The 14,368-nt window shown below is 41.9% G+C and overlaps 1 protein-coding gene across 2 annotated transcripts in view; it reads right to left on the reverse strand.

Annotated features, from left to right (window-relative positions):
- Positions 1-14,368, reverse strand: part of grid2 (glutamate receptor, ionotropic, delta 2) — a 607,329-nt gene that overhangs the window by 192,710 nt on the left and 400,251 nt on the right. For both annotated transcript variants that reach the window (XR_004552792.1, XM_034091023.1), the window contains exon 5: positions 1,169-1,222. Coding sequence is in view for 1 of the 2 variants with exons in the window: in XM_034091023.1 (XP_033946914.1) it covers positions 1,169-1,222 (54 nt within the window). In the remaining variant the exon portion in view is untranslated. The remainder of the gene's footprint in view (positions 1-1,168; positions 1,223-14,368) is intronic.

Consider the following 14,368-nt stretch of genomic DNA (forward strand, 5'->3'; position numbering starts at 1 on the left):
TTACTGCAGCCTCTCAACCATATCAAATAGGACAAAATAAAAACCATCATGTAGCAAGACTGACATTCTAAAATCGAACATCAGAAAATAATGATTGGCTGTCCCTGCAGCATTAATGGATGACATGCATACTAACATTTGGTTCAAACTGAAATACTTTCTTTGCATAACTGAGCAAGTAATAGGACTGCTGAGCCTTGCAGGCTATGACTTTTTAGGCTTTGACTTTTAAGTGGAACAGGGAGTGAGAGAAACAGTATGAAGCATCAGCGTTTATTTTTCTTGTTTTGTAGTTGGGTTTTTCATAGCTACTACAGCAATGTTTTTTTTTATATTTGTGTTTATGGTTGTGTACGCATTCTTGCTCTTGAGTGTGGCATTGCTGGCAGTATGGGAATGGACCCCCTGCTGTACCCTGCCAGTTCACTTTGATGCCCAAGGCTACCAAGACACAGCGCATTAGCTAGCAATGTAAACTCACACCAAGACAAACTGCAATCTTGCACACAAACTCACAAATAGCTGATCTGGGTGGTTTTGTAAAAGGCATTTCACACGAAGCAAGATCAAATATGTGTTTCTTTTCAAAATAATGTGTAAGTTAAGTCAATATTAAAGTTAAAATGTTTCTTTATGATCAATATACATTTATTGTTAACTTAGATTGAAAAGACATCACAGTACTAAAGCACAGTCTGATTGGATAGTAAAGTGAATTTGTTGACTCTCAGTGGTTGCCTGCTCCCTTTATACACGTTCATTATTTAAGGAGTAATACTGAGCCAGAATATATGCTTCATTCAAGGAAAGTCTCGCAAGGTCACTTTTTTCCTCTCTGGCAAATTTAGTGTTTGTAGACAGTGGCTCTATTTTCAATAAGTCGTGAGCATGAACTATATAAAATCTTTATTGCATTGTTTTAGTCGGTGGTGTGCGGCAACTTAAATAAACTAAATTGTCCTTGGTCATCAAGTTGTGTGTGTTATTGTGACTGATCAAAAGAAGAGGACAACTTTGTAAGCTTTCCTCTCTTCTTCACACAAAACAATGGGGAGATTAGAGTGACCTTGGATGTAAAACTATAAATATTCCCAGGATAATGGAAGCAATAAGGTGAATTGAAGGCACACCCAGTACGGGATCCATACATCATTTGAGTGGCACTCACCTCATTAATCAGGATCCAGTGACAATCGAAGGCCACCAGGTTGGTCTCAACCACCTGCAAAACAACACAACACACATTCAGAATTGAGACAAATAAACAAGAATTCGAATTATTCAAAATAAGGCAAATTATTAAGTAGTCACATGACATACAAAGGTGCCACCTGCTCCAAAGTAATATGGGGCAGAATTTCCCCTCCAACTACTGGATCTATACAATCTTAGTTTGCAGTCATCAGTAAAAAAGCCTATGTTATAATATGTTTATGTTATGTACACTGGGTCTAACTGGTGTAGCAACAGAAAGACTGCTGGTTTGAAGGAAGTAGATAAACAAGGATGTAGTCCCTTTCCCCGGGTTCAAACCCCAACGTTGGGGGAGCTCAGACAGAAGGTGAGCTAAATGCTAACTGCTCCGCCCGTCCGTCTGCTAGCTCACTTTTGATCTGATCCAACTCAGGTACTCTGCAACACAACAAATAAAGGTACTTGACGACACCATTCACATGATATTAATCGTGTTAAATGTTTTAAATGACATTTCTGGAATTCCTTAAACAGCATTCAAAAGTTGGCTACTCTAGACAATCAGCTAATGATAGTTACATGGAACATTAAAGAGTAAATGGCAGTGCCATTAAGTACCAACAACAAGTAAGAAGTCAGTAAATAGGTGTTTTAGTGTATCTCTCTGTTTTTCTTTCTCTGCTAACTCACACCAAATGGTACTGTCACGTATTATCCACTCTCTCTCTCTGTATTGTCTCCTATTATGTTCCTCTATCGTTACAGCACTAATTCAAGGCATCATCATTTACTTTAAAAAAAGATAAGGATTTGCATTCAATCTTGTCATCCTGCTTTTGACTCTGCTCTCTCAGAATCACTTGCTTTTGGCTCATATTTGTTCCTCCCAATCCCACCTGACCCTCTAATTGTGTTCTCTTATCGATGCTCCTGTCTCACCTCTCATCCCATCATCTCTGCTCTCCTGTAATTGCTCATTTCTCATTCTGACTGCATCCGTTCCTTTCCTTCCCTCTCCCCCAGCCATTCCTGGTGTAAAAATACAGTACCAGTCGTATATCATTTGCTATAATTGTTTAGGTGACTATAGCACCGTGTGTCATAAAACACTTTTTAGCCATAAACAAACGGCAACAGCTGGAGTGAGCTGACAGAGCGTTGCTAATAGTGGTTTAATCTCCCACAGAGCCTCCATAAAACTTCATCATTGTCTGCGGCTGGCGGCTGCCGTAAAACACTTTGTCTCCAGGAAACATGGTTGGGACATAGACAAGGACTAAGGCGGGGGTAGAATGAGGGAGAGGGATAAAAGACTCGATTTTTGCCCAAATTATTTCTGTCAGCATTTCTGTTTATGATTCTAGCCATTCTCTCAGACCTTTTCTACCACCAAACAATGAGAATCACAAGAATGCAGGTTATTAATCCTTGTTGTCCTCTCATGCTGTTTCTGTCTCTATCTATTGGAGAATTGCAACAGCAGAAAGACTAGTAGTGAAGGAGGGAGAAATAAATATTGTTACACTGTTTGTCATTCTATCTTCTCTCTAACCTTCTCTCTATTCCCTTCCCTTGGTGCTCATTAAGGTTTTAGATTACATTTATGAGCAAATCTTCTAAAGTCAGTATGTAAAGTAATGCAACCATGTATATGTTGATGTTATTTGCTGGTTTACAAGTGTCAGTGGATGTGAGTGTTTCCACTTCTCCCATTATAACCTCCCTCTGGCAGCCGCCTGGACAGATGTTTCACGCTAATTAGGGAAAGGGCAGACTCCTTACACTAGACGTGACTCCTCAGGGGCTGGAACTGTTCAATACGCTCACTTTTCTCTCTCTTTCTCATGCACACAAACAAGCACAAAACATAACATACTGCTGCTGACATTTAAAAATGACCTGTGCATTCATATTTGAATTTGTTGACACAGACTACCACAGCCTTGTTAACAACTTAATACCAACATGGCAGGTAAGAGTCCCTTGGGTTCCCTTAATGATACAGAAAGATCCTTCTGACCTCTCTGGCCAGCTCTACAAAAGCTTCATTTCTGAAGTCCTTGGATCAAACAAATACCAGCTCTGCAGCCCGGGATAAATCAAATCACTCAATGCCAATATAGGTAAGCCTTTTCTCAAAGTCTGAAAGCAGCCAGACTGAACTAAGCCTGATTTGCAACACCATACCACTGTGAACTCCAGTCTCCTAGGTATTTTAAAGATGCTGTGATACCTACTAACATCATTTTGATCTTGTACCGTTGCAATGTTAGCAAAACATGTATTCAGCAATTTAAGAACACTTGTATTTTGTTGCCTGAACTCATTAATGTCTCAGTTTTATTTATCAAAGGCAAACTTTTTACAATAACACACACTCTCCCTGCAATTACAAAGATTCATGACCTGCAATCAGAGGGCCCTGACTCCTAAGGTTTCACAGCCTCAGGAGGCTAGGTCCCAAAGCCATATGTTTGCATGTTAATAAGCCATACAAGGTGATGGAGGATTCAGTGTGAACTGTGGAAAAGGTGAAGAAAGATACAATCACCTTAGAGTAGACATATCTAACCAATTAGTTTAAAAATAATAATAATTCCACCTTGCTTCTCAGGGTTTCTGAATTAGGAACAAATAAAACACACATACACACACATACACCACTCTTTGGAAAGTGTTATACACTCAGTGTATCTATGTATTTGCATGCATTTGTGTTTCTATGTGTGAGAGGCTAAGGAATACTAATGCAAAAGCAGATGTTGCGTTATAAATAGTGGGTGAAGCTTAATGAGGGAGAGTGGGCGTTACCACCGAATAAAGTACTCCAAATTGAAAATGAGTTGTGTAATTTAATTTCATGCACTATTTGTGATCAAATCAAGCAAATATCCTGCAGCCCAGCTTCCAAAGTAGGAATATTTTATCTTCAGAGTTAAACATGCCTCATATACAAAAGTTACACAAAAGCAGACATCTAAAAACACAAGCATTCACAGATCCATTTTCATAACTTCATCCCTTCACATTTCAGCCACTGCTGCATTACTTCTTCTGCAATAACTTTGTATGCTGTTATAAGGTTTTGCATCCATTTATGTCCAAAAAAATTTAGAATGCTATTGATGGTCCACCTGAGCCTGCTTTCTTATTAGCATAATTAATTTCCGTTTCTGTGTCTGCTTATGTGTGTGGGGGGATAAGATGCCAGTGTATGGGTCTTGAGGTAGGGGAGTATGATTACTGTTATCATCTCAAACCCTCCATTCCATCTTGGCTGTAAGACGGAGGGATACATACTGAGACACTACACCATCAGAGATATGGGAAGAAAGTAGGCATGGATGAGAGAGGAATGGAGAGACAGCGAGTGGGGAGAAGCTGACAGAAAAAGAAGCAAGACAAGAAGTTGATTTTGTTTACTGTAATTGTCAGTAACCACTTTTGTGATGTCTTTTTTAATCTGATTTCCAATTGATTTAATGTTTGATGATTGAAGATTGACCCCACAATAAGGTACAAAACATTGCGAGTGGTTATAGAATGTGTGATGACTGAACAAGCACTTTTCTGGCCATTTTAATGCTTTTTACAACACTTAAACACTCTTATTTGTCTCTATTTGTAAGTGGTGTGGTGTGGGTGTGTTTCCCTCCTTACAGCTCATTCACCTCACCTATGTAGCTGACTCCCATCTACTTATCAGCACCACAGTATATATTGTCTGGTTCTCCATCAACTTATGGCCAGATCAAGTTTTAGCTGGAGAGGTAGATACTCCACCAGTGTGTTTTCATAGTGAAACTTTTCTGTTCCTTAAGACCACATCATCCCCAGCTTCCTTCTTGGCAGTGAGCCTGCATTAGCTGCCTGCTAACCAACATACCTCCTCACCTCTGCTTGCTCTAGTTCCTACACGCTCCGCTGCTCCTTGGCCATCATCATTCCCACCAGCAATACCTCTCAGACAGCAAAGGTGCCAGTTCGGCTCCTTGGCACTGCAGAGGTGTCCTTGAGCAATGCTGAACCGCAAACGGCTCCCAGGCGCCTAAATATGGCAGCCTCTACGGTCTGGATCTGGATCTGGATTAATACTGAGCAGAACCCAGAGGTATCACGCTCAGTGGGGGATGGATGATCCCCGTTACATGTCTCTTAAAATGTGCCAGAAGCACTCCACAGTTTCTGCGATGACAGCTTCTTCTGGTAGCAAATTCCACTCTCTGATTGTTCTCGGAAAGAAGGAGTATTTAAGAGTGTCACTAGTTGCGAAAATTCGCTCGAAGTTCAAAGAGTTGGCTTTGCGGGTTGCACTTCTTCTAGCTGGCTCTAGGTACATTGATGCATCAATGGCTGAGATGTTATGGACAATCTTGAAGAAGAGAACCAAACGAGCCAATCGCCGCCTTTCACTTAATTCCACCCAGTTCAACCGCTTGAGCATTTCTGTGACACTGCTGTCCCATTCATAATCTCCAAAAATGAATCTTGCACCTCTTCTTTGTACTGATTCCAGGGCATCACTGTCTTTATCAGTGTAGGGGTCCCAGACCGAGCTGGCGTACTCTAGTTTAGAACGTACTAGGGCCACAAAAGCGGTCTCCTTCAGTTTCTGGGGACAGCGTCGCAGGTTCCGGCGTAGGAAGCCGAGCGAACGGTTTGCCTGTGTTACAATTTGGCCAATGTGTTGGCCAAATTTCAGGTTGTTATGGATTTCTACCCCAAGATAAGGCTGGTGGGTCACCTCTTTTAACACCTGGCCACATAGAGTATAGTTTTTAATGTGTGGGTTTGTTGATCTGCTTGTTCGTAGGATGTAGCACTTACTAGTATTAAAGCGCATTCCCCAAGTATTAGCCCATTCCTGAAGTCTAGTCAGGTCACCCTGTAGGTCTTCTTGGTCACTTCCATTTTTAATAGGCCTGTAGAGCAGGCAGTCATCCGCGAATAACCGCACTTTAGATGCTACATGTGACGGCAGGTCCGATACCTAGCTCTAAGAAATGCTTGTGTATGTGTGTATTTCGGAACTTAATGTATAAGTCTTCTTGTGTCAATTGTGCTTTACTAACATACTGAAAACTGGATTTTTCCTTGTGAGATTAAGAAAAGTAGGTCTTCTCCATTGCAATAAATCCCGTTTTCTTCAAAACCTCACACCCTGTGGTTTGTGTTTAGATTTCTGTCCGCATTTCACAAGATTTCACACATTTATCAATCAATGAGCTATTTAACCTCCTCACACATCTTTGCTTTCATTCGCTTTGTTCTCTTTTACCTTATCACAGACTATGTTTGCTGTGTATTACTTGCTTGTCTCTGAACTCTGTTACAAAACACATTCAAACATTACCGCAATTACACAAAGGTGAGGAGTAAACCCTCTCGTCCTCTGACTTCATTCCATTATACTGTACATATCTCCCGCATTCATTCTCCCTCTTTTATCCTCCATGTTTATAAAATGAGAGCAGTTTATAGCATGCTAACGGAGGCATTTTCTCCTTGATACATCATAACTGCTTCATGTCGACTCTGCCATTTAGGCTTAATGCCTCTTGCCTCACTTGTGCTACTCCCACAGTGTACCATATGCATGTTTGATTGTGCGTGCACAGTTGTGTGTTAAAGAGCTGTGATGTCAAGCAGAGGGTGGGTGATACATTATGACACTGTTTTGCTCTATGGCTTTGCATACTTGGCAGAGGTGCTCTGAGCGCTGATTAAAGGCGTGCAAACATGCAAAAGAAAATATACATATGCAAAAACAGGCACTCCATTGGCACACTCTGTTAGCACATTAGCTGCTAAAACTGCTAATCTAAAGCCTTGAGTTTTGTCTTTCGCTGCCATGCTGTATGAATGAACAAATAGATCAGGAACTACACACGCTCAAATACATTATCATGAAAATGGATAAGATGAAACCTGCATTTGGTGTACAGACAGCAACAAAAAAAGGTGTAGTATGATTTGGTATTACAATCATTGTATGACATACAGAGGCACAAGGCCAAGTTCTATACGCTTTGGAGGGAACATGCTGCCAATAGGCCTTTGGCCAAAATACAGCAAATATGCAACGCCATGATTAAACATTAAGTATTGGGTTTTAATTTCAAGACATCAGTGTGTCTGGTCTATGGTTTGTGTTAATATTGCTTCAGTATATGTTTTGTTGAAAGGGACCCATTCAACCCTTTGTCTTGGGAAACACTGAGAATCTCAGAAATATGTGATAGTTCAGAGAACCTTAGAAAAGCAATACATCTAATCTAATATAGTGGGGCCACTCAGACATAAGAGGTATGCAGTCATGGCAGTGTAGAGTAATGGCATGTAATTTGATGAAAGTGTTCAGCCACTGAGTTGGACAAATGTCATATTAATAATAAATCAATTAAAACAAAATGTATTTTATTCCATAATAAATAGTACATGCCAGAGATATGATAATGGAATATTATACATTTGTACTTGTGAGCGTCACATTCTAGTATTTTTGTTGCCCCTCATGGCCATAAAATAAAACGTTCCCAGAAGAAGCAGCAATGCACTGCGGATCATGTCTCCTGCCTCCAGTAGTCATGCTGCTGAGCTGCACTGGCAATAGAGGGGGCAGTAACGGAATGCTTTCCATTATTTTGGTTTAATGCGTTTGGTTGAACTCATTCTGCACAGCTGCTTACGGCAAAGAGAGAGAGCCAAAGACCAAGCGTGAGCTCATCCTAAGTCGAAAAGCTAAATATTTTTTTTACTGAACAAGTAGCCACAACCATACATTATTTAACGACATTGTAGTTTGTTTATATTTACCCTGGCTTTTCAAACAAAAACTGAATTAGAATTATGGTAGGCTATACATATACCATAAACCTAGATGCATTTTTTTCCAATGAGAAATCCTACATAGATTCTTCACATTTAAAATTTGAAATGTAGAGAGATGAAAATAGTGTTTTTTATTTATAGCAGTGCAACAAGGATATCTCAGGAAACAGGACAATGTAATCAAGTTTTGGACTTAGATGCACTGGACCATATCATTATATGAGTGAGAGGGGTGGCAAAAAGGCCTGTGTGATGTCTCCCAACTATTAATGACTCTAAATCACAACCATTACTGTCTGTTTAATTAGTATTATCCAGCCGTGGACACACACCAATGATCATCGAAGTCTATAAAGGTTGTGCTTGCATACTTGTTCCATTTGGAATAAGGCAGAAGTAATGAGGGCAGGACACAGAGAGGTATTGAACAAGCTTGACTTTGGGTTAATTTGTCAGGGTGAGGTTTTTAGTGATTGGTCAAGAACATTGTCTCTTTGCAATCCCCATCTGATAAGGTCTCTCTCTATTGCATACACACAAACGACAGGCACACAAATACACACACACAAAGACACACACAGCTGTCACGCTCAACAAAAGCCACCAACACTCATCTTGACAAGGTCTCGCCCTGCTCTCCAACCCACCAAACACACCACTGACTTTATTGACCAGTCACTCACTTTCTGATGAAAACAAGGCAAATGAAGGCAGAGTCATTCACTTTTTTTGTCTTTTCAGCAGACATTTATCAGCAGCTTTTAGTTTATTTCTCTTTATCTGTATTGCCCTCACCAGCTCCTCCCTTTCCATTTCGGGCTGACATATAATACACTATAATGCTACGACAGCACAATTATTTGATAGTATGTTGTGATGGAAAAGGTTAACAGGGCCAACATGCAATACATCCATCATCTTTGAACTGTGTGTACGGTGAGTGTTGGTTTCTGTGTGTGCCTGTGTGCATGCGTGTATGCAGAAGCTCACAGGACTGTTTGGGTATGTGTGTAAATGTCGGCCTTTCAGTTTATTGATTAGACCACGGATCCACAGAGAGAACTTATAACACACAAAGAGCACAACCACCCCCGGCAACTATGACGATATGCAACCTGACATTTAGATATGAACAGATCAATGGCTGGAACAAATAGAATAAGCTGTCTTGATAGGTCTAAGGTAAACAGTTTTATTGCATGTGCGTGTGTGTGTGTGTGTGTGTGTGTGTGTGTGTGTGTGTGTGTGTGTGTGTGTGTGTCTGTCAGTCAGGGAAAAGGGTATTTTTTACATGCATGCCCATATTCAATTTCCTACTACTATATTGCCAGTACAAAGGGCATTTCAATGTTTAATTGTTTAATTAATATTGTTCTGTAACCCTCACTTGGTAACATGAATACATGTTAAATGAGCTTTAACCATAGACTATATATACAATGTGGATGTAGTCTCTGTGACATCACCCACATGTTTCTAAAGAGCTTTTGGGAAGATCAAAGTGAATAAATAGTCCTCACAATCTTTGCAATGTCTAAATCCTGATGATTCTTCAAATGGGCAAAGCGGTGAAACTGAGGCTGGACCAGGTGACGCAGTAAAGCAGGCATTAACCAATTAATTTCTAAACACACTATCCCCAACTAGGTACAACTCTTCCCTATGACGACTGTTGGATACTTATCATACTATACTGCACACAAGCCACTAAGTTTACAACAGTAAAATGTTTGATGACACTATATATACTAATAATACTATATTGTATAATAATAATACTTTACACATCCTAGCACGGGCCAGAAACTCCAGGTAATGCTGTTTACTCATCTTGATGAAATATCAATATAAGTTTTAAAGTGGAATATGAGCCAAACAAAGAGACAATTATCTTTCGATTACAGTATTTTATTGGCCTTTGTAAAACAACTTTACGACAACTGCAGCAACAAAAAACACACCCAGCATTAGCTCACCGGCCCACTGGTCATGTCAGTGCAGATAAAAACAGGGCAGACAAGAGCAAAACCCAGGAGAATTTAAAGATTAACCTGTGCCCTAAAATGTCAGAAACCATACCAACTGAAATTGCCAATGGCGAGGTCAGATAAGAGGAATGTGTACGTGTACGTGTTTGTGTGTGTAAGAATATGAAAGCCTGACAGATAGAGATGGACAGTTAGACAGACAGGAAGAAAATCTTCTATATCTATGTGTGTGCACACCTGTGTGTCTATGATAGACAGGGGGAAAGAGTGTGTGTTATTGTGCGCTGACCAAGTGAAGAGGTCCTGTAAGATCTATAGCTTGGCTTTTCTAGGTTGACTAATCTTTGACCCAATACAAAATGATTCCTTTACTTGCTGTATTTTCATCTGTCTGCGGACGGTGGAACTGTCCATCGATCAATCAAATTGTATCAAGTGTACTGTATCAAAGTATATCACAGATCACCTGTTAAAGACGCCCAGTATCTATCAATCACACACACACACACACACACACACACACACACACACACACACACACACACACACACACACACACACAACACACACACACACACACACACACACACACACACACACACACACACACACACACACACACACACACACACACACACACACACACACACACACACACACACACACACACACACACACACACACACACACACACACACACACACACACACACATTTTATAGGAAACCAACAGTTTCGACAAAAGACAAAATGGCTGTTGCTATGAAGTTATGTTCAAAATGGTAAATAGAAGAAGAGAGCAATGTCTCAGCATTACCTGAACATGCTTAAATAACTGGCAAAACATACTGTAATCTAAGATGGTAGTTTCGCAACATAAATAATCAGAAAACAAAAAATACATTCATTTTCACAATTTACTTGCCCCGGGTTTTTAATGATAACAATCTCGAATAGGAAAATCAAGTCAAGTCTGCTGTTGGTTCAACCAGATCAAAAGCACGTGTCGTTTTTAATTAAAGCTTTAACTGTGTGGTTCATCGTTTCAAATTGCTCAGCCCTTGGGGTTTGTTGAAAATTCAGCCAGGGGACGCCCAGGTTGGACTGGTTTTAACACTTACATTTCTTTGCTTACGACGAGGTCCCTAGAAGTCACAACCTTACAACATGAGATTAAGCAGGTACCACTGGAGAGACCAGGTCATATAAGTGTCACAGAATGAACATTTTGAGTGAGTGAGCTATGAAGGGAATAACCAGCTGCATATGATGAGAGTAGCAGCTGTTAAAGCCTTCAATTACTCATCCAATCTTCCTCCAGGGGTTGGTCCATATGCTAAAGTTGTCAGCCAGAGGAGCTGACCCCTACTGTGCACTGATGTTTTACAGGTAACTGGGGGCTGACGGTGGTTTGACATAATTCAGGTCATTTTAAAGCATTCACATTACGATTCTTCCTCAGCTTAATTGAAAAAAAGTACATTATGATGTTATAAAACCATTTAAACTGTCCTTAGAAATGCGGTCATCTATGAAATTGAGTTATTATTTTCACACTTAATTTATTCAGTGATGAATTGACTCCTAGATATTGCTTCATTGTTAAAATAGTTTTAATATCTCTAAAATAAACGTGCCTTTCCTGCTTCTATTAGAGCTCATTTTTATAGAGCATTACTAAGCGCATATTAAGAAGCCATATTGCAGCAAAATATCCTTCTACAGAAGTAACATCAACCTTTCTTTTACTTGAAATATATCAAAACGGCAACATTCATACGTGCAGATGTACTGCATCATAATAGAGACGTTGGATATTCAATTGGACACATATGAGTTATACAAATAAATGAATAGGCATCACAAATACTGATCCCTTTCAGAATAAAATATACAATTCCAATACAATAAATCTATACAATTCCCAATAGGTGGCCAACAATATGCCACACCCCCATGTTCTAGGAGGCATGGACATACAATACAGAAATAACATATGTGATTTAATCGATAAAGTTATGCAAATGTTCTAAAAACATGTGGCCTGGTATCTTAACAACATCTTGATACATGTAATATTGAACTAAAATGATGGATGGCAAGCGAAATAAGAAATGTAATTCAACTAAAACAGAGTGAGCTGGACTACATTATGTTGAAAGCAAAATCAATTAAACTCCCTAATAAAAGGGACATCTTGCTGAAAGCATGTGGAATACTTCATAAATAAGTCATCAAACACAACTTTGAGAAAAACTAATTTTGCACCATGGGGCACTGTGTAAGCAAAGCCTAGATAATATATCCACTGGCCCTTAAAACAGAGTACATCTTCTGCCCTTTAAATTATTGAATCATTTTATTCCTCTATTTCCTGCTTGGCCCTGTCAGAGGGAACATGTCTGACCCTGAACCTGACCCTATTAGACAGACGAGGGAGGAGGAGATACAATGACATTCTGCAAGTGGGCAATCGTCCATCCATCCATCTTCTCCCGCTTATCCGTGGTCGGGTCGCGGGGGTAGCAGTTCCAGCAGAGAGCCCCAAACTTTCTTTTCCCTGGCGACATCAACCAGCTCTGACTGGGGGATCCCAAGGTGCTCCCAGGCCAGCGAAGAGATATAATCCCTCCACCTGGTCCTAGGTCTACCCCTTGGTCTCTTCCCAGCTGGACGTGCCTGGAACACCTCCCTAGGGAGGCGCCCATGTGGCATCCTAACTAGGTGCCCGAACCACCTCAACTGGCTCCTTTCGACGCGAAGGAGGAGCGGCTCAACTCCGAGTCCCTCCCTGATGACCGAACTTCTCACCTTATCCCTAAGGGAGACACCAGCCACCCGGCGGAGGAAACCCATCTCGGCCGCTTGTATCCGCGATCTCGTTCTTTCGGTCATGACCCATCCTTCATGACCATAGGTGAGGGTAGGAACGAACATGGCCCGGTAGACAGAGAGCTTTGCCTTCTGGCTCAGCTCCCTTTTCGTCACAACGGTGCGGTAAAGCGACTGCAGTACCGCTCCCGCTGCTCCGATTATCCGGCCCATCTCACGCTCCATTGTTCCCTCACTCGAGAACAAGACCCCGAGCTACTTGAACTCCTTCACTTGGGGTAAGGACTCATTCCCTACTTGGAGTGGACAGTCCATCGGTTTCCTGCTGAGAACCATGGCCTCAGATTTGGAGGTGCTGATCCTCATCCCAGCCGCTTCACACTCGGTTGCGAACCGATCCAGTGAGTGCTGAAGGTCGCAGACCGATGAAGCCATTAGAACCACATCATCTGAAAAAAGCAGTGGTGCAATCCTTAGTCCACCTAACTGCAGACCCCCTCCCCCACGACTACACCTCGAAATCCGATCCATGTATATTACAAACAGGATTGGTGACAAAGCGCAGCCCTGGCGGAGGCCAACCCTCACCGGAAATGGGTCCGACTTACTGCCGAGGACCCGGACACAGCTCTCGCTTTGGGAGTACAGAGATTGGATGGCCCTGAGTAGAGACCCCCTCACCCCATACTCCCGCAGCACCTCCCACAGTAACTCCCTGGGAACTCAGTCATACGCCTTCTCCAAGTCTACAAAACACATGTAGACCGGATAAGCGTACTCCCAGGCCCCCTCCAGGATCCTTGCGAGAGTAAAAAGCTGATCCGTCGTTCCACGACCAGGACGGAATCCGCATTGTTCCTCTTCAATCTGAGGTTCGAAAATCGGCCTGACCCTCCTTTCGAGCACCTTGGAGTAAACTTTCCCGGGGAGGCTGAGTAGTGTGATGCCTCTGTAATTGGCACACACCCTCTGATCCCCCTTTTTAAAAAGGGGAACCACCACCCCGGTCTGCCACTCCTTCGGTACTGTTTCCGACTTCCACGCAACGTTGATGAGACGTGTCAACCATGACAGTCCCTCAACACCCAGAGCCTTCAGCATTTCCGGGCGGATCTCATCCACCCCTGGGGCTTTGCCACTGTGGAGTTGTTTGACGACCTCAGTGACCTCCCCCCGGGAGATTGGTGTTGATCCCCCGTCATACTCCAGCTCTGCCTCTAACATAGAGGGTGGAGTTGTCAGGTTCAGGAGTTCCTCAAAGTGTTCCTTCCAACGCCCTAACACTCCATCAGTTGAGGTCAACAACGTCCCATCCTTACTGTACACATCTTGGATGGTTCCCTGCTTCCCCCTCCTGAGGTGTCGGACAGTTTTCCAGAACAACTTTGGTGCCGCCCGAAAGTCCTTCTCCATGTCTTCTCCGAACTTCTCCCACACCCGCTGCTTTGCCTCGGCCACGGATGAGGCTGCTGCCCTTCGGGCCTGTCGGTACCTTGCAACTGCCTCGGGAGTCCCCCGAGATAA

This window comes from Pseudochaenichthys georgianus, chromosome 9 (assembly GCF_902827115.2).
Source record: "Pseudochaenichthys georgianus chromosome 9, fPseGeo1.2, whole genome shotgun sequence".
NCBI lineage: Eukaryota > Metazoa > Chordata > Actinopteri > Perciformes > Channichthyidae > Pseudochaenichthys > Pseudochaenichthys georgianus.